At 32.5% G+C, this 17,390-nt stretch overlaps 3 protein-coding genes and 1 non-coding gene across 11 annotated transcripts; 3 read left to right on the top strand and 1 right to left on the bottom strand.

The window, feature by feature from the left end:
- The first annotated feature begins 2,620 nt into the window (after positions 1 to 2,620).
- LOC114184029 (rop guanine nucleotide exchange factor 3-like) lies at positions 2,621 to 5,937 on the top strand. 7 transcript variants are annotated; one of them, XM_085674029.1, is made up of 10 exons: positions 2,622 to 2,876; positions 2,961 to 3,032; positions 3,210 to 3,264; positions 3,365 to 3,484; positions 3,635 to 3,789; positions 3,871 to 3,945; positions 4,032 to 4,322; positions 4,607 to 4,762; positions 4,944 to 5,288; positions 5,526 to 5,937. In XM_085674029.1, exons 2-10 carry the CDS (start codon positions 2,997 to 2,999, stop codon positions 5,646 to 5,648), a joined length of 1,356 nt encoding a protein of 451 aa, XP_085530155.1. In that variant the 5' UTR covers positions 2,622 to 2,876; positions 2,961 to 2,996; the 3' UTR covers positions 5,649 to 5,937. The 7 variants fall into 7 exon arrangements, with proteins under 7 accessions (XP_027927059.1, XP_085530155.1, XP_027927062.1 ...); XM_028071261.2 differs by having other exon boundaries at positions 3,149 to 3,264; XM_028071260.2 differs by having other exon boundaries at positions 3,146 to 3,264.
- Positions 5,938 to 6,817: 880 nt separating this feature from the next.
- Positions 6,818 to 8,909, top strand: LOC114184071 (uncharacterized). 2 transcript variants are annotated; one of them, XM_028071309.2, is made up of 4 exons: positions 6,818 to 7,095; positions 7,806 to 7,893; positions 8,174 to 8,253; positions 8,346 to 8,909. In XM_028071309.2, the coding sequence occupies exons 2-4, from the start codon at positions 7,822 to 7,824 to the stop codon at positions 8,605 to 8,607; spliced, it is 414 nt and encodes a 137-aa protein (XP_027927110.1). In that variant the 5' UTR covers positions 6,818 to 7,095; positions 7,806 to 7,821; the 3' UTR covers positions 8,608 to 8,909. The 2 variants fall into 2 exon arrangements, with proteins under 2 accessions (XP_027927110.1, XP_085530156.1); XM_085674030.1 differs by lacking the exon at positions 6,818 to 7,095 and adding an exon at positions 7,160 to 7,313.
- LOC114186419 (U6 spliceosomal RNA) lies at positions 6,860 to 6,962 on the top strand. The gene has a single exon (XR_003605076.1). It is a non-coding gene; the product is annotated as a U6 spliceosomal RNA (small nuclear RNA).
- A 344-nt stretch (positions 8,910 to 9,253) lies between the features above and the next one.
- Positions 9,254 to 15,542, bottom strand: TRM13 (Phosphatidylinositol N-acetyglucosaminlytransferase subunit P-like protein). Its single transcript, XM_028073131.2, has 7 exons — positions 14,484 to 15,542; positions 13,933 to 14,234; positions 13,545 to 13,615; positions 11,723 to 13,355; positions 11,476 to 11,606; positions 11,160 to 11,340; positions 9,254 to 10,481 (listed from the first exon to the last, which is right to left on the bottom strand). The coding sequence occupies exons 2-7, from the start codon at positions 14,081 to 14,083 to the stop codon at positions 9,883 to 9,885; spliced, it is 2,766 nt and encodes a 921-aa protein (XP_027928932.1). The 5' UTR covers positions 14,084 to 14,234; positions 14,484 to 15,542; the 3' UTR covers positions 9,254 to 9,882.
- Positions 15,543 to 17,390: the final 1,848 nt, after the last annotated feature.

The raw sequence follows: 17,390 nt of genomic DNA, 5'->3' as shown, positions 1-17,390 counted from the left end.
AATAAAAAAGTTACGAAATTATGAAGTTTTAAGTTGCACCAAATTTTTTGTTGTATTTTTTCCTAATCAAATCATTCTAAAATTTAGACTCTTTTATTTGTAATGCAAGTAATTTACATACAAAATATAAAACAATGACAATATATAAAACAAAACTAAAAAATGAAAGTTGTTTGAAAGTAGTGATAGTGGATCGCAGTAGAGGAGGGGCTCGAAAGGTGAAAATGGGTGTAATAATAACGAAAATAAAAAATGCTTCAATTAAATACGAACAACAAATTATGAAAATGGAGTAGAAATAGCAAAGGCGCATGTAATTCTTGTCTTCAATTTAAAAGACATGTGTTATTCACATAAGAAAAAACGAAATTGTCAACTAGTAAAATTTACCAGTGGTTATTGCAATTTACTTTTGCTTCTTTTTTTTTTTCTTTTCTTTTTTACAGACAGTTTTTGACATTATTTATTGACATAGTTTATCAACAGATTTTATCATGAAATAGTAAAAATATAAAGATAGAAACTTTAGTATCATTTTATGAATAAATTATTAAAATATCCGATTAAAATTAATTTTAATAATAAAAATAATTAGTCATTACAATTATATTTTAAATATTAATTTTAATAATAAAAATAATTAATCACTATAATGACCAATTTAAATGTTAATTTATAAACTAAAAATATTGCTTACTAAAATAATTATGTATAAAAAATTATAATTGATTTATTAATTTATCTCAATAAAACAAATATATATATATATATATATATATGAAATGTTGAAAATAATTATTTAATTTTGGATTGAACAAATTATTAAAGAGACCAACTCAATATATCAAATAAGACCACCATTGATATAGTAATATAACAGAAATGGATCCTTAAAATGCATGTAATGTATTTAAGATTGTTATGAACTCTAACATTGAGCAAGAAAACATATATTAATGGTGATGCTGATGAAGAAGCAGCAGTCATGTATAAAATCATAACTGACACTGAGAAATGGGATGCACGTTTTGGTGCCTTCAACAAAATTATTTTTAATTTTCTCCAAAAACTATAACATACTATAGCTGCCCTTAAGATTAAATAATTTTAATAGTCTTAAATTTATTATTCATACCCTTTAGTTCTACTAAATTTTTTCAAGAAAGAAAATTGGCAACAATATTATTAATACACACAGCTAGAAGAGATAATGGTAATTATTATATATTTGAGGATAACAAGAAGTACATGTTAAAATCACACTATGCACGAAAGAATTGAATGTCTAAATGCTGTAACTTGTTTTTGGTTCTTGTCCTTCACATTCAACTATACATTTTAATTAATAATTGATAAACTTTTTTCTGAAATCTTAATTCAAGCAAATTTTTTAGGTTAGTTGTTTAATAGAAATGTCATTAAAAAATTATTAAATCTTTTATTTGATTGAAAGTATGAATAGAAATTCAATAAATATATACAAATTTCATTTTATAAGTTAATTTTAAAATATTAAATTAAATTTAAAGTTTATATTTTATCATGATATCATATATATTTCTTAACACGTTTTGAAATTAGTAAACACTCATTAATTTTCTTTCTAAAACTTACATTCTGATTTATAACATTATGAATTTAATAACATGCGAGTATTATTTAGTGAGAGTTATGTCAAGAAATAAAATGCTTATCATTTAGTAGAAATTAAAATACTTTTTATTATTTTCATAAATTGAATTAAGTAATTTAGTGTATTGTTAGAAATATATAACAAAAAAACTAATCAAATAGCACAGTAATTTCTTATTAATTTTGAACTGAAATAGTGGTTATGTAATTTATTTAACCTATGACTACCTTGGTTGATCCAAAGGACATTCCTTTTTCTAATGTTTTCAAACTCAAAAAACAAAAGTATATGCAAACGAACTTTCCGTTTTCTTTAATATTTTGATACTTTGTATAACTTTAGATTATTTCTTTCTCACTTCATTAAGGTTATTTAAATGCATACAATAGTATATGCAGACGACTTTCCATTTTCTAATATTTTAGAATTTTGTATAATTTTATATTGTGCCTTCTTACTTTGCTTATTAAAAGGAAATTATAAATTATATATGTAGACGGCTCTCCAATGTCAAATATTTTGACATTATTAATAACCTTTTATTATTCCTTTCCTACTTCAATCTGGCTTTATTTAAATATAATTATAAAAAATAAATACACACACAATTATCTGGATGCAACTTTCAATTTTTATAATTTTTAATTTTGTGCACAAAACTCTGCAGCAAAATGTCTGAATATGATCTTAGCTTGATTTTCAAATAGTAAAAGCCTTGCATTTGTCCTCTGAATCTACGCAATAATTCGGCAATTTCTGCAACTTGTTCTGTCCTTTTTAGTTGGACAATTCAATCATTAATTTATTATTACAGCAGAAGAACACCAATAATTGTTCTTTTTGCATGGAAACTGTTCATGGAAGAAGAAAAAAGGTGCAAACGCTAAGGAGGGAACAGTTTCAAAACCTGGTTTAACTGGTTATAGTTTAAACTTCAAATTCAAATCTAACGCATTAAAAGCTTACACAGAAAACAATGCTGGGGACCCCCTTCCTTTATGGCCAACCGTTATCTTTGAAGTTTTGAATTTCAGTTAGTTTCACCCTCGGAAAGTTCTCCAACATTGCTTTTTTAATTTTTCCTCACAACCCTTTGGCTGCGTTCTTCAGTGAACCATTTTGAGTCTCAACAGGACAAGACAAGAACATTCAAATTAATCTGCTTTTTCTTTTGATCACCCTTTTTCCCTCTTTTGTACCTTTAGTTTGATTTCAATGGAAATTGTATACCTTAAGCTAAGTTGTATGTGATGCTTTTACATCCTATATAGTACGTGCAGGTGTTGAAGAAGCTAATCTCATAGTGTGGCTTCACCTTTATGTGTAGGTGTTGAAGAAGTTCATCACGTATTTTTGAACAAAGATGGATAAAGCATCAAACTTCGATGAAAATTCTGAGGTGGGTTATCACCCTTCACCTTCCAATACTACTGTTTTTTCCCCTATGAGTCGAGATTCGTTTGCATATTGTCAAACTTGGACAAGTTCAGAGTCTGAGATTGTAGATGACAGTAGTTATGCCAGTGAACCTTCACCTTCTCGGTGGAAGACTAAGAAAGATGTTCTTTCAATGAAGCTGCGAAAGCATTCAATTGATGATAAACTTGGTGACACTGATCTCTTAGATTCAGGTAGGTTTCAATTTGCATTGCTTCTGTAACTTTTTGTGATGTTTTAGACACTTTGAATGAGTATACTACAAGTGATTGACGTAATTTTTGTCCGATTTAGCCGAGCTTGAACTGATGAAGGAAAGATTCGCAAAGCTTTTGCTGGGAGAAGACATGTCTGGTAGTGGGAAAGGTGTTTGCACTGCAGTTACAATCTCAAACGCCATTACAAATCTCTATGGTAATTTTTGTTACTGTATCATTTCTCAATAGTATTAAAGCTTATTGAAAAGAATGTTCCAGCCTGTGAGTTTAAAAGTTGGCAGCATTTCTCATATATGTTTGTGAAATTCATTGGCCTTGAATGTGTTTTGATCTGGGAATTCTGCAGCAACTGTATTCGGACAAAGTTTGAAGTTGGAACCATTAAAGCCAGAGAAGAAGGCTATGTGGAAAAGGGAAATGAAGGTTCTCTTATCAGTGTGTGAGTACATACAAGAATTTGCTCCAACTGCACAATATTTAGAAGATGGCACAATTGTTGAGGTGGGTTTGGTACATGATAACCATAACTTCAATGGAACTTTTTTGGCATCATCTCTGAATCTATATAACGTTTTCTTTCAGATGATGAAAAGCAGGCCAAGGTCAGACATCTACATCAACCTCCCTGCACTGCAGAAGCTTGATGCAATGCTCATAGTAAGACAAACCTCAATTGCTTGTTGCATAGAACATCTCAGTTTTTGTCGTTGTGACTTGAATTTGAACACAACATTGTTTTGCAGGAAATATTAGACAGTTTCCAGGACAGTGAATTTTGGTATGCAGAGAACATACCAGGGAATTCAAATCGATCACGTGGGGCATCAAATCGAAGAACTGTTCCAAGGAAAGATGAGAAATGGTGGTTGCCAGTTCCTTGTGTTCTTCCTGGTGGCCTCTCTGACACGTCAAAAAAACATCTGATAGAGAAAAGGGATTGTGCTAATCAAATCCATAAAGCTGCCATGGCAATAAACAGCAATGTTCTTGCAGAAATAGATATCCCGGAAAATTATATAGATAATCTTCCCAAGGTTAGTCCTCATTGGTAATTGTTAAAGATGATATTTTTCTGTTTCTGAAAGTTCAGATCTCAGAATGAGTCTCCTTATGAAAGAAAGTTTAGAAGAGATATAAGATAAATTGAATGAGTAAAAGGTGATTACACTAAACCTAAACCTACATCAATCCATTTAGATTAATTAACCAAGTAGAAACTAATTAACCAAATAGTAATTAATCTCCAACCAAGTAGTAAGTAAGTAAGTAAACTCTAAACAACTACATCTCTAACAAGTCTGCATCTGTTTTTTTCCAGCTGAAATTCTATTGCCAAGTGATTGAGGATTCAATTAAATGTGACCCCATAAAGCAAATGTCTTGGAATTTATCGTCAAATTTCATAAGCCTTTTATGGAAGCCAATAATAGCAGCCGAGACATGTAGAAAACGGGATGATATAGTTTCAATTAAGGTACTAATAGCAATCAAATCAGAATTAGTTTTATTAATCTCCTTCAAACCAATCATTAAGATTCCATAACTGATTAAGTTAATGCAGGAGAAGCATAGTTTGCATGTTGCATTCACATCACTTTTACCAAAATGAGAGTATACTCTAATCTTTCTTCTTTCACTCTTTTCAATGTGTTCAGAGTGGAAGATCAAGTCTAGGGGAATCGATTTACCACTACATGAACAGTGCAGAGAAATTCTCACCAGAACAACTTCTTGACTGTCTCAAAATAAGTTCTGAACGTGAAGCACTTGAGTTAGCAGACAGGGTTGAGTCATCAATGTACACGTGGAGACGCAAGGCTTGTCTGAGCCATTCAAAGTCATCATGGAGCAAAGTGAAGGATCTGATTGAAGAGACAGATTCTAAGGACAAAAACTACACCTTAGCTGAGAGAGCTGAGTCTCTGTTGCTTTGCCTGAAGCAAAGATATCCTGAACTTTCACAAACTTCTTTGGACACATGCAAGATCCAATACAATCGAGTAAGTTAAGCAAACTATGCAAGATCCAATACATTTATGCAGCATTCAGAGATAGCAGAAGGCCATGACAGAATCATTTTTTTTTTCCTGAAAATAAGTTTCAAAATTTAACTCACTTTGGGTGAAAATTGTCATTCATTATATTGGAATTGTTAAAAAAATGAGAAAGATCATGAAGCAGTACTAAATATTTTTACTTTGGGATCATGGACTAAGAATGGTGATTATGTTTTGCAGGATGTAGGGAAAGCAGTACTAGAGAGTTATTCTAGAGTTTTGGAGAGCCTAGCATTCAACGTTGTTGCTTGGATTGAGGATGTTCTTTATGTAGATAAATCAATGAGGAATCGAGAGGTTTAGAAACTATAGAGATGTTTGTTGTTTTTTCCATCCAATTATCTTCTGTAAACCATATCATATGTTTACTTAGGATGAAGAAAGACGCTAAATGAAAAAAAATATATTAAGTTGTATATGTGTATCTTTGTTAGATGCAACAGAGAGAAGACATTTTTCACACCCTTTAAGCATTTAGCTTGAGTGAACAATATACAGACAAAAAAAAATGCTGATCAATGCTCGTATGGAGAAAATATCCACAATTCTCATGAACAAACAAGAAGAAAGATGCATTTTCTCTCTTTTAATATATCATTTTTGTGGACAAAAGAATGAATATCTATCCATTTGTAAATCTGCACTCTACTTGACATTTTACCGTTTCTTTTCTTCAATGTTTTGTTACTTGAGAGAATAGATTACTATACAGAAATAACAAAAGGATTTTATTATTTTTCTGATCTTTTTTTTTTCGCCTATTCTTTTTCTCAACAAATCAAATCACGGGCTAAAATAATTCTTTAATAAAGACTAGGTATTTCATTTTTAATTAAATATATATAATCAAGTGTATTCCTTAAGGTTAGTGATAAGAGCGATTATCACTAGACCAAAAACTATGGTCATTAGTCATGACTTGGCTCATCTGATTTTTATCACGGGACAATCGTGTAATTCGCAACAATCTTTTCCTCCGCAATTATTTTACTATTAATTGAACTCAACCCATACTTGTTAAATCTAAGACAGAGAAGATTCACTAAGAAAATACAACATTAATGAAATCTGTAAATAAAGGATTGACACTACCTTAAACTTCCAAAATTTTAAGATAATAAATTTATTTTATAAAATATTCTACTTTCTCAATTTTATACAACTTAAAACTTAAACTCATAACTAGATTTCTAAGTGGTACTTTACTATCTTATCAAGTTTTCCTCCAAGTGCTATTTCAAATCAGTAGTGTTAGGCGTGCAGTGTAGCGAGTAGAGAGTCATCATAGACTACGAAGCTAATGAGTTATACCTTCACAATCGATTCTTGAATGAAAAAATGAGTTAAATATTCGGATCTTTCGTTGATTTTTGTACTGAGAGATTCTTCTTGTTTTTGCTTCGGGCCTTTCTGCCCAACATTGCCTCAAGTGTTTCCTTTGTCATTTAAGTCCCACATCGTCCAAACATGTCACAACTTCCATGTTTAAAAACGCACGCCTACTCGCTGCTGTTGTCCCTTCGGGGACATCCGATAAAATTGGAACGATACAGAGAAGATTAGCATGGCCCCTGCGCAAGGATGACACGCACAAATCGAGAAATGGTCCAAATTTTTTTTTTTTTCTTATGTCGAAAAGTTTTTTTTTTTTTTCAATATAGTTGCGAACACACCAGGCAACATTAACACCCAAAACGCAGAAAAACTTGCAAGAAAATTGGAATCGTTGAACCACGGAATTATTACCCAGGTGAGTTCTGCAGAATTCCTCACCTACAAACAAACAATTCCAGCAATTTAACCTAGTATGTAGCTGTTGGGGTTTGGTGGTTGTAGGATTCATACCAGGGGTTGGGGCATAGGATGTGAGTTGTAGCTATTAGGGCTTGGAGCGGTGACTGGTACACGGGATGTGGGTTGTAGCTTTTGGGGATTCGAGCTGGAGCCGAGGCACAGAATGTGTAGAAGGTTCTAACACATTGGGTTAAACATTCTGAATAGTTTTAATTTGGCATGTTTTCACTTTGCTCTTGTACTGGTTGTTTGAGCCATTCATGGTTTTAGACCTTGTGGTAATCCTAAGGTTAATATTGGCGGTTTTTAGTATTTAATCTGTGATATATGTTACAAGTTTAAATTAAACCAGGATCTGCTTCTGCTACTCTATATTTGAAGTAGCATAGTTGTAACTATGTATGATATAAGTGATAATATAGAACACAAACAGGCATGCATGTGGCTGCTGCTATATAAATTTCAATTCTAGCTTAGGATGAGTGTATTGAATAGATGCGGGGTTGTTGGGAATCAACAGTTGGATTGGAAGTAAGTGGCTCAAATATCAGTGTCAGAATAGAAAGCATATGTTTATAAGAATTTTTTAAGAAAAATATCATGTTTTCAAATATTTAAAATATGGTAGTATGAGTGTATCTTAATTCGTTCTTTTCGATTAAACAGGGGACAAGAGCTTGAAATGAGTGTCACAGAAACATCCAAGAAAACTGGTGTTCCCCAAATTGTTAAGTTGGACAAGGCATTGAAATTGGTAAGCAATTTTTACGCCTCTTGCGATTTGTAATTTGTGGTTGTCAAATCGTTTTATGCAGTATTAATGTTCATTCATGCAGATTATTACCTTACAATGACAACAATGAACATTTTTTAGACGTGTGTGTGACTAGTTAGTAAAGTAGCTTGGTTAAAGACTGGAACTTATTATATGTACTAGTGATTTCATCTTTCTGAACGATTTGCTCCTCTTGTTTTATATCAGAATATTGTTAGTTTGGTGCTTGTACTTAAACTTCAACCATTCTGATTGGCAGGCCGAGTTATGGGTAAATAATATGAGCAAAGATGCTGATGATCATAGAACAAATGCGGATTTAGAGAGTAGACCTTCCGGGTCAGTAGCAAATCTATCGCTTCTGTTATGATGCACTTGTTTGTTTGTCATGACAGATATTGCTTATGTTATATCATTACACGACTTTATAGGCTTGGTCTAGGTGCAAAAGTTTCACGCCAAACAAAATTTGTTCCTTCCGATGACCCTGTTGAAAAGAAGTTGTATGCCAAATTAACTGCTGAAAAAAGAAAAGCAGCCAATATTGCTAAGGAGTCTGCCACTACTGCGAGAGATGATTTAGATGACGATGAAAACAGCGAGGACTTAGATAGCAGAACTAATGCGTTTGCTAAGAGGAAGGCAACGGCACCTTTGACCTCATCTATGTTGCGAAATAAGAAGCAGAAGTGACATTCACTGATGAGTTCTTTTTTGCTGCAAAGCTGTAAAGTGTCACATTTTGCATTTGCCTTGTTGGAATTTTGGCTTCATACATATTTTTCTTTATTAACCTTTTCACAGTTGAGCATATATACTTTTACGTGTAATCTGATACTACTACTTTCAGTGAAGAATTGATGTCTTTTGTTGGGGGAGACACATTAGTGTATCCTCAATTTATTGTCCATAATGTTCTTGCTTGGTGCACAAAATCTACTGTGTTCATTGGTGTGAATTTTGGCTTAATACATATTTTTTCTTGATTAACCTTTTGACAGTTGAGCACATATACTTTTACGTGTAATTTGACACTACTTTCAGTGAAGAATTTATGTCTTCTGTGTGTGTGAACTTTTTTTGGTACCTCGTAATTAAAACCCTCAATTTGCAAAACATTTTGGAACCCATAAACCACTAATATATGCGAAAGACCAAGGAAGTATCAGTATTCATACCCAATGTACTTTAATTAATTGATAGAACTATACTTGCCATGTTGAGATACAGATTTAAGTTTTTGTCTAATATGTCTAAAGCGTGAATTCGGTTGATATTAATGAAATATTAAAGCTAAATCTATCGACTGAAGTAAGGAAAGAAAATATGCAAAAGCAAGAACAAAAATAATTCAGACAGCTTCCTAATTTTTTTTGTTGTCGCATGTCGTTCATATTTCTGCTCAGTTCCCTTGCAAACCACAAAAAGCTGAGTGTACATTATTTTATAACTTCGTGAAATCAATAGGTTAACCAAAAAGCAAATATACAAAAGATGATACAAACAAAATTATAACACACCTTCTAATGGGATCAGCAAATCAAACTTTACAAAATCTACAATCAAACACCTTTGACCCTTCCATGGGTGATATGAGTCACACCTGTTGCTTTGTCTGTCATAGTAAACAAGCCTAGATTTTTCACTTTTGCAAGAAGCAACTGCCAATGGCTCCCCATTTACTTCTTGTTCCTTATTTGAGTATACTCATTCACAATATATCATGAACCTTATTTGACTATCCTCATTCACAATATATTACGAAATATCAAATTAGTCTAGTAGGATGAAAAGAAACAGTACCAAAGTCCCAAGTATGCTTTGAAGAACTCTAAAACTCTCCAGTGTTCTTGTTAATCAATTCCTATTCCACCTCACACATAGGAATTCCTTTAAACTTTGTATGATCAGAAGACAGTGAGTAGTCTTTTCCATGTGGAAGTTGCTGTAATTGTCCTTCAACTGAAATTAAAAACTCACAGAACTTTCACTCACAAGGCTCAAAATTGTGTCTTCCATCAGTTCAGTAAGAATGGCCTCCCCCATTTCAAAACCAATTGTTTCAGCATCTAGTTCAAGGTCCATCCAAGATCCCTTTCTTGCCATGTCTTTCTTAACAATTTGCTCTAAAGTGCGTGGTGGGGGCAAGGGAAGGACATGCCAGCACACTCCTTCCCAGACCTTGAAAGTAAGCCTTTTCATACTTGGAGCTGGCATCATGCAAGGATTTACTAATGAAACACAAGGTGAGACCCCAAAATAATGTTGACAAACCTCCATCAGAACCTCATTGATAGAGTCAAATAGGAGCTTCTGATCATGGCAAAGAAGGTTGGAGAAGAACTCTATCTGATCAAAGAGGGAAGGATCTAGTATTTTGTCAGAGGTAAGGCATTTCACCAACAACTGATCTCTTGTCAAACCAGAGGCATGCAAGACAACTTTGATGTAGTCATATATCAATTCATTTTCTCCAAAACTATATTTTCCTGTGTCAAATTGTTCTGCAGGTGAAGAAGACTCGTGTTCTTCAAATTGAATATGTAGAGGTTGTACTGGCAAGTTAACTGAAAATAAGTAAAATTAATATGACAAACAAAAGGGTTAGTGGATCAATCTAAAACAGTTCCAACTTTGTTCATATGTAGGGAATAAAAGGGACAAGAATGTGAAACCATACAAATATCTGAGACTGACTATTTCTAGATCAACTAGCATTTTTTCTCATCCAATATGTGAATAACTTTCATATTTTATTAATACTTTTAAGCAAACTAAAAAAGATGTAATATCAGCGTAAAGATTATTTTACTTCAGAAATGAAATAAAAATACTCGAAGGATAAAGAAACATTTTAAGTTATTAATTTTGTTGTTGTAATTTATAATAAGATAAAAGAACTAGTATTAGATAAGAAGAAATTCAACTTTTTGTAATATTTTAATCACTTTACCATATTCTAAATAAACAAGAAATGACATTGATAACATTATATAAGGATAAAATTTAATTAATTGATATGAAAATTTCTATTTTACTGGTAACATTTTATTATATAGAGGAAGAGTACATTTCTGGAACCCTGGCAACCAGAATCCTGTTTCCATTCCTACTTCTAGTTTAGAGTTTGGATACATAGAACAACTGTAACAAAAAGTTTCTAGGTCTTGTTTTTAAGATATAGCTTTAACTACTAAGAACATAGCCATAGATGCCCTGTGAGGCTGTAGAGCAGGAATGCTTACCAGGTTGACATGTGGAGTGTGCAGAGTCATCATCTGAAAATGATGTATCAAGAACAGATACAGGACTCGGTCTCCCAGATAACTCTATCCTGCATTCTAGCTCTTCATTTTTCTTAGAAATAGAAGAGTGAGGAGACGACGGTAGAGATGATAGTTGGTTCTCTTCTGTTAAATCCTCATCCTGTAAAAGAACCAAATGATAGTTTAGACTTTCAATAAATGTAGGGGCCGTGGAAGAAAACTTTAGGAAACATTATAAAACTTTGACTACATTTCTATTGCTTACGTAAAAGTATAATGTAGGAAGTGACATTACCTGATGCAAACATCCAGAACATCTTGCACCATCAGGAGTTTCTGAGATATCAATTTTCTGGTCCTTTCCTAAGATGAAGCCATTTGGATCTGATTCCAATACATATTTCTCTTCTGCAGATTCAACATTATCTGCATCAAAGTTCAGAAATGATAAGTGAAAAAAAATGTAGATAAGCATGCATAATCATGCATACAAACTGAAATTTTATCACAGCATCTACAGCTTTTGAAGTTAAACATTGTACCTTCGGTGACTGTCTCATCTCTAATAGGACAACAGACTTCAGATGTATCAACAGGACCAACCCCATTGGAGAAATTTGACACTGGCTTAATTTCTTGTACTTTATTATTAGAGATTTCATCACAAACGCATGACTTATCTTCTGAATTGTTAGTTTCCTGAGCTGGAAAACCAACTGTGATTGCTGGTTCTGGGGAGCAAATATCCTCACTAACTTCCCTAGTTTTTCCTGAGGGAGAAGATACTGCCTGTGCAGTCACAGAATGATGCTCCAAATCCCTTCCAGGACTTTCTACAGGTGAAAAGTTGTACTCAGGAAGGGAAAGTATTCTCCCAAGGGTTTTGGGAATCTGCCTGCTTGAAATGTTTGTGTTTTCATCACCATTATCTAGCATCTCACATAAATGTTTCCTTGCCTCAACATATAAGTTAGAAGCACTTAACTTGGGAATACCACTTTCTTGTTCTGCGTTCACTTCAGAGTCTTTCAATGTATCAGTCCTGTTTCCCTTCATAACATCAAACATTGGTCTTGCAACCTTTTCAATGAAGAAATGATCTTTATTAGGAGATCTCATTCCAGCATTATCTTTGCATTTGCCTCTTTGCAACTTATTTTGACGTTCAACAGGGAGCTTTCGTGGGACTACTTCAGGGTTTCCATGCCTCTCCTTGCCCATGGCATGTTTCAGTTTCCTTTTTATCTCTGTAAGAGAAAAATGAGAACCAACTCTCACAGAAGGACCTTTGTAAGGGGCAACATCACGAGAATCTAGCAATGAGGCAAGGTTGTTTTCACTTTCAGAAATTTGCATGCCTGTTAGTGCAGGTTTCAGAATGACAATTCTATTTGAAAACTCAGTTTTCCCATTTTCATTTGTCAGATCTTTTGATTGAGACTTCCCCCTTTTCCTGAAAAAGTTAAGATGCTTTCGGTTGGTATTCTCCCTAGTTTGTTTTAGACTAACAAGTTCTAGTTCAGAGCGGTTGGAGGCAGTAAGTGAACTGCATTCTTTGCCATCTCTCCCTGGAGCATTTTCCAACTCCTGAATGTACTTCAGCAAGTGCGAATTTGGATCTTGTAAAAGTTTAAGGAACAATTGCTTATCTGAACTTATAACCTGAAGTGCTTCCATGAGTTCACGTGAGCTGAGGAATTGTCCATCTTCATGCAGATCTTTCCCATTCAATTTCATCTGGTTCATAAATTCATGGATTGCATTAGCAAGGTTTTCAGACATAACATTCTTTTGGTTTGACTGCGCTTCAATTTTGCCATCATTGTCAAACATCATGGAACAAGCAGCTTCAACATGACAAAAATCATCCATTATTTTTTCCAAATCTATAGTATCTTTTGACTGCTCCCTTGAATGCTGCTTATGTGAAAACTCTGATTTCAAGGTTGCATCTGAATTCAAATCATGGCTTTTCTTGCGAGATTTCTTCTTTCTTTTGGAATCTTTCTTCTGGGGGTCGTTACACCCTAATCTGGATTGCTTTGATTCCATTTCCGCGTTACCTTGATCCTTTATTTCATCTTGGTCAGTGATCATTTCTTCTTCTATAAGTTTCTTCACACTAAGCTTTTCAGCATCAGTTGTCAGTGTTAGTCTCTTACTCTCTCCCCTGTCCTGAAACATATGATATAGCAATACCACCACAAGACATACTGTTACATACTGTTAGCAAATTGCAGATAACCTAGTGTTACTTCAGAATTTTGCAAATTTTAAAGTAATCAAACTTCAACTTTTAGGCTGAAAACAAGAGAATAAAAAAACACAAGATTTGAGAAAATGCATGTGGATAGACAGACTTACAAAATTGCCTTCATAGTTTTCATCCAAATTGCTCAGCACTTCAAACTTGTTCTTGGTAAGTGCAGCCGCACCTGCAGAAAACAGAATGAAATCCAAGTACTATTATGATTTTTTTCCACTAATCAGAACAGCTGAAAGATAAGATAATTATACACAAAGAACATACTATGATGAAAGATTTGTTAACAAACATAACTGTAGAAAAGACATATAAAATTGCACAGAAGGATATTCAATTTTTTACCCTCCAAATTATTCAGCATAAGTACATTTTGTTATACATTTAGCACATAGAATTTAGAAACTCTCCCCACGAATATATAAAACACAAACAATGGAAAGAAATCAATTTTGGAAGTAAAAATTTAGATGTTAAAAAATTTCTTACCAAAAGCATGCTTGCTTGCATGCCTCTTATCTGCTATCAACTTCCGAGTAAATCGAGCATGACGAAAATCAAATATACTAATAAAACCCCACATACATCCTGACTGGTCTTTCTCATAATTCACAGGGAATCTTTGTGACCTCTTAGCCATAACGATTGCCACAGTTGACTTCCTTCTTTCCTCTTTTTCCTTTTCTCAGGATGCTAATAACGCAATATTGATCTTATGTTGCCTATGTTCATACAAAACTCCTCATAGTTATAATCTTGCGTGACTTGATTGATGGCTCTAGCACAACTCCCTAACAAGAGAAAAACAGTGTCGGCTAAGTTAAAAGCAAATTCTCAGGGATGTTATTCACCATGATTAAACTCACTCACACAGTTTCGCCAAAGAAAAAGAAACGGAGTCACAGGATTGATCATCTGAATCATGAACTCCTCTTACAGCACAGAAAGCTGGGTTTTCAGTGGAAACAGAAGAATATGCAACTTGATTTAATGCTCAAGGCGTGTAAGAAAAACTTAAAAAATTATAGGAAAATAAGTACCTATTATTCAGGTTCTTTTAGACTCTCACTCCTACAAGTTTCTCAACTGAGTGAATCTCACAGAAGCAATATAAGATTTCTTTGGAGGGAAAGGTATCAATGCCTTCTTTCTTCATGCATGGACCATAGTGAAGAACAGGTTCTACAAAAAAAGCTGAAAATTCCAGTCCACTCTTCCCGTAAAGGAAAAAAAAAAGGGAGGGGGAATGGAGACACCTAGCCACCCTTATTCAGTGAATCCTCCCTTTCTTCCAACAGAGGAAAAAGAAAGTTGAATGATTAAACGTATTGAAAAAGTTTGATAATATATAAAAGCTTCAAACACACAAAATCTTGGCCCCAGAACTGTCAAATCCATATCCCACAATCACTGATTCAAGCAGAGCTCCATAATTGCTGCATAAGAGAATCATGAATAAAATCAACAGTGCATTTATCTTCTTCCGCCACTGAACCACCACAGTGCAGAAGCATCCAAGCCACAGTTAACAACAAAAACACGTCACCATGGAGTTGTCCCCCCAAAACTTCCACTATTCTGCAAACTCTTGCACAGCATTTTCACTGAAACTCCACACCAAAACAGAACCCAATCTCCATCACCAAAACTCTCCCTCAGCCCCAGTTAAAAATAAAGAAAGAAAAAAGAATGACTTGGTAAGATACAATCTAATCTCACAACAGAACAATGGTTGGGGTTGAAACTGCTAGCAAGTTTTACCCCAAAGAAGAAAAAAAAAACAAGACTTTTCTCAGTGGGTATCTTTTTGACAACCAAAAAGATAAGAAAAATGCTAACTTCCACCGACCCACGATTGTTTAACGCGGAATTTTTATGCGGGCAGCCATTAAAGACTGAGAAAAAGTGACAGAAAGAAGAGAGAGAGGGTTATTATGCGATTTTGGGAAAGTGAAAGGGAGAACTTTTACAACGTTGTTGTTGGTGGTGTCGATGTCCTTGTTTGGCAGAAGAGGAAGAAGAATACGTGAGAGTTGCGACAGTATATGGTAGAGGTGTGTGGGCCCATACGCAGAGCTTTTGTGTTTGTGTTGTAAATTTCTACGGAAGAAAATGTTAGTCTTTTTGAGGTGTCACCATTTTTCTGTTCTGTTTTCAATTTCAGCATCTATCAAAGTCATCATTGCAGATGATGATGCCTTGCTCACACATTCACATCCATATTTGGCTTCATAACTACTCTTCTGTTCACACTTTTCTTTCTTTTCTTTTTTTTTGTCTCTACTCATTTCAAAATAAACATAAAAATAATACACTATAATATGTCTTAAAATTATATCATTTTTTTCTGTACAAAAATTATATTATTTTTAGATTACAAAATTTCATGTTTAATAATTATTTTATTTTTATTAGTACATTCAACCTTTATACTTGTTAAATTTTAGATTGCAATTAATCTCTTTCATCATAAGGAGAAAGTATAATTTTGTTTTGTTGACTTTTACTAAAATTATATTTATGTCAAATTATTTTATTTTGCGATGTAATAAGTATATAAATAAGTTAAGCAAGATATACTGCCAATATGATTTTCTTATATTATTGTTTAATTGTAAATTAATATATAAGATAAGATTTTTATTTTACAGGAAACCCATTTTTTATAGTTACGTATATGGCGTTTTTAGACTTTTTTTTTTAGATTAATATATAATAAGTAATATATTAAGTTGAATAACCATTTTTTTTTTCATTATAAACTATTGTTTACGCTTATTGATTTTTCACGAGAAGAAAGGAAGATATTAAGATTGCTTAATAGTTAGATTCTTATGTCTTAGTTTTATTATAAAGTAAAAATAATAATAATATTTCTGTATTGATGATAATTTGTTAGAGATCAATTGATTGTTTGTGATTTTAATAGTGTTGCTTAGTCCAAAAAAGGAAGTAAAGTGAAGGTATCAGAATGGTGATGTACCAACGAACAAAATATTAAAAACAAATTAATGAAAAAGGAATACCCAATAAATATATTTTTAAGAAAAAAAAACATTAAAAACAAATTATGTCTTCCAAATTAGTTTTAGCTTTCATGTGTAAAATAAAGTGTAACACCTCTCTAAATACAAATGGTAGTTTTTCTCTTTTATTTTAAAAATAACGAGAAAATATGTTTCAGTTTATTTAGTTATTATTGTATTTGTATTTTTAGAAAAGTATGTGCTGTTTTTAAATTTATAGCTTTTAATTTCATAAAAATAATATATTTTTTATACTAAGCATGAGTTGTTATTTAATGAGGATATTTTACACTCATAATTAATGCGTAATAATTAAAGTGAAGTAGATTGAATTTTAGGTCACTTTTAACCGAAATTGTTAGAGGTAGGCCTGTGATTGATTACATAAGACAAGATCATGAAATCAAACAACAAATAAGAGTATAAAAAAGTGTTATTTATTTATTTGTTTCTAAAGTTAAATGATTTTGTTTAAAAGCGAAGCCATGAAATAATGCCACACCAAAGACAATTAGAACGAACAACCAATCATACATCACTGTACGTACAATTTGTAAATAATAATAGTAATGATAACAATATTATAACCCATTTTAAATTCAAGGGTACCTTATAAAAAAAATATTATGGAATAAATTGAAAGAAAATAAATACTTCTATGCTCATATATAAATAAGTGGCAAAATTTAACTCTTTCGGTGGAAACAAAATCTCTTATGTTCATTATTTTATTACATTCTTATTCGTTACTAAATTGTTATATAGTTTTAATAAATGGACGTTGTTTACCTATTAATTATTATTATTGCAATGACTAACTTTTATAAATATAAATAAAAGATCTAAAAAATAAGGAAAAAATAATATTTATTTTAAGTAATATAGTATTACATATATTTATTTTATTATTTTATACAAACT

Source organism: Vigna unguiculata, chromosome 5 (assembly GCF_037176805.1).
Source record: "Vigna unguiculata cultivar grain cowpea cultivar isolate G323 ecotype 2 chromosome 5, ASM3717680v1, whole genome shotgun sequence".
NCBI lineage: Eukaryota > Viridiplantae > Streptophyta > Magnoliopsida > Fabales > Fabaceae > Vigna > Vigna unguiculata.
The sequence above is the reverse complement of the archived record's forward strand: the minus strand, read 5'-3'. Positions and strand labels throughout refer to the sequence as shown.

Excerpts from the sequence above, each read along its gene's own strand:
- LOC114184029 (XM_028071258.2), top strand. The coding sequence starts at position 2,997 with ATGGATAAAGCATCAAACTTCGATGAAAATTCTGAGGTGGGTTATCAC. Across the intron at positions 3,946-4,031 it reads AGCTTGATGCAATGCTCATA|GAAATATTAGACAGTTTCCA; the intron begins GTAAGACAAACC and ends ATTGTTTTGCAG. Across the intron at positions 4,763-4,943 it reads ATGATATAGTTTCAATTAAG|AGTGGAAGATCAAGTCTAGG; the intron begins GTACTAATAGCA and ends CAATGTGTTCAG.
- LOC114184071 (XM_085674030.1), top strand. Across the intron at positions 7,894-8,173 it reads TGGACAAGGCATTGAAATTG|GCCGAGTTATGGGTAAATAA; the intron begins GTAAGCAATTTT and ends TCTGATTGGCAG. Across the intron at positions 8,254-8,345 it reads TTAGAGAGTAGACCTTCCGG|GCTTGGTCTAGGTGCAAAAG; the intron begins GTCAGTAGCAAA and ends ACGACTTTATAG.
- TRM13 (XM_028073131.2), bottom strand. The coding sequence starts at position 14,083 with ATGGCTAAGAGGTCACAAAGATTCCCTGTGAATTATGAGAAAGACCAG. Across the intron at positions 13,356-13,544 it reads AAAACTATGAAGGCAATTTT|GACAGGGGAGAGAGTAAGAG; the intron begins GTAAGTCTGTCT and ends CATATGTTTCAG. Across the intron at positions 10,482-11,159 it reads ACACTCCACATGTCAACCTG|TTAACTTGCCAGTACAACCT; the intron begins GTAAGCATTCCT and ends ACTTATTTTCAG.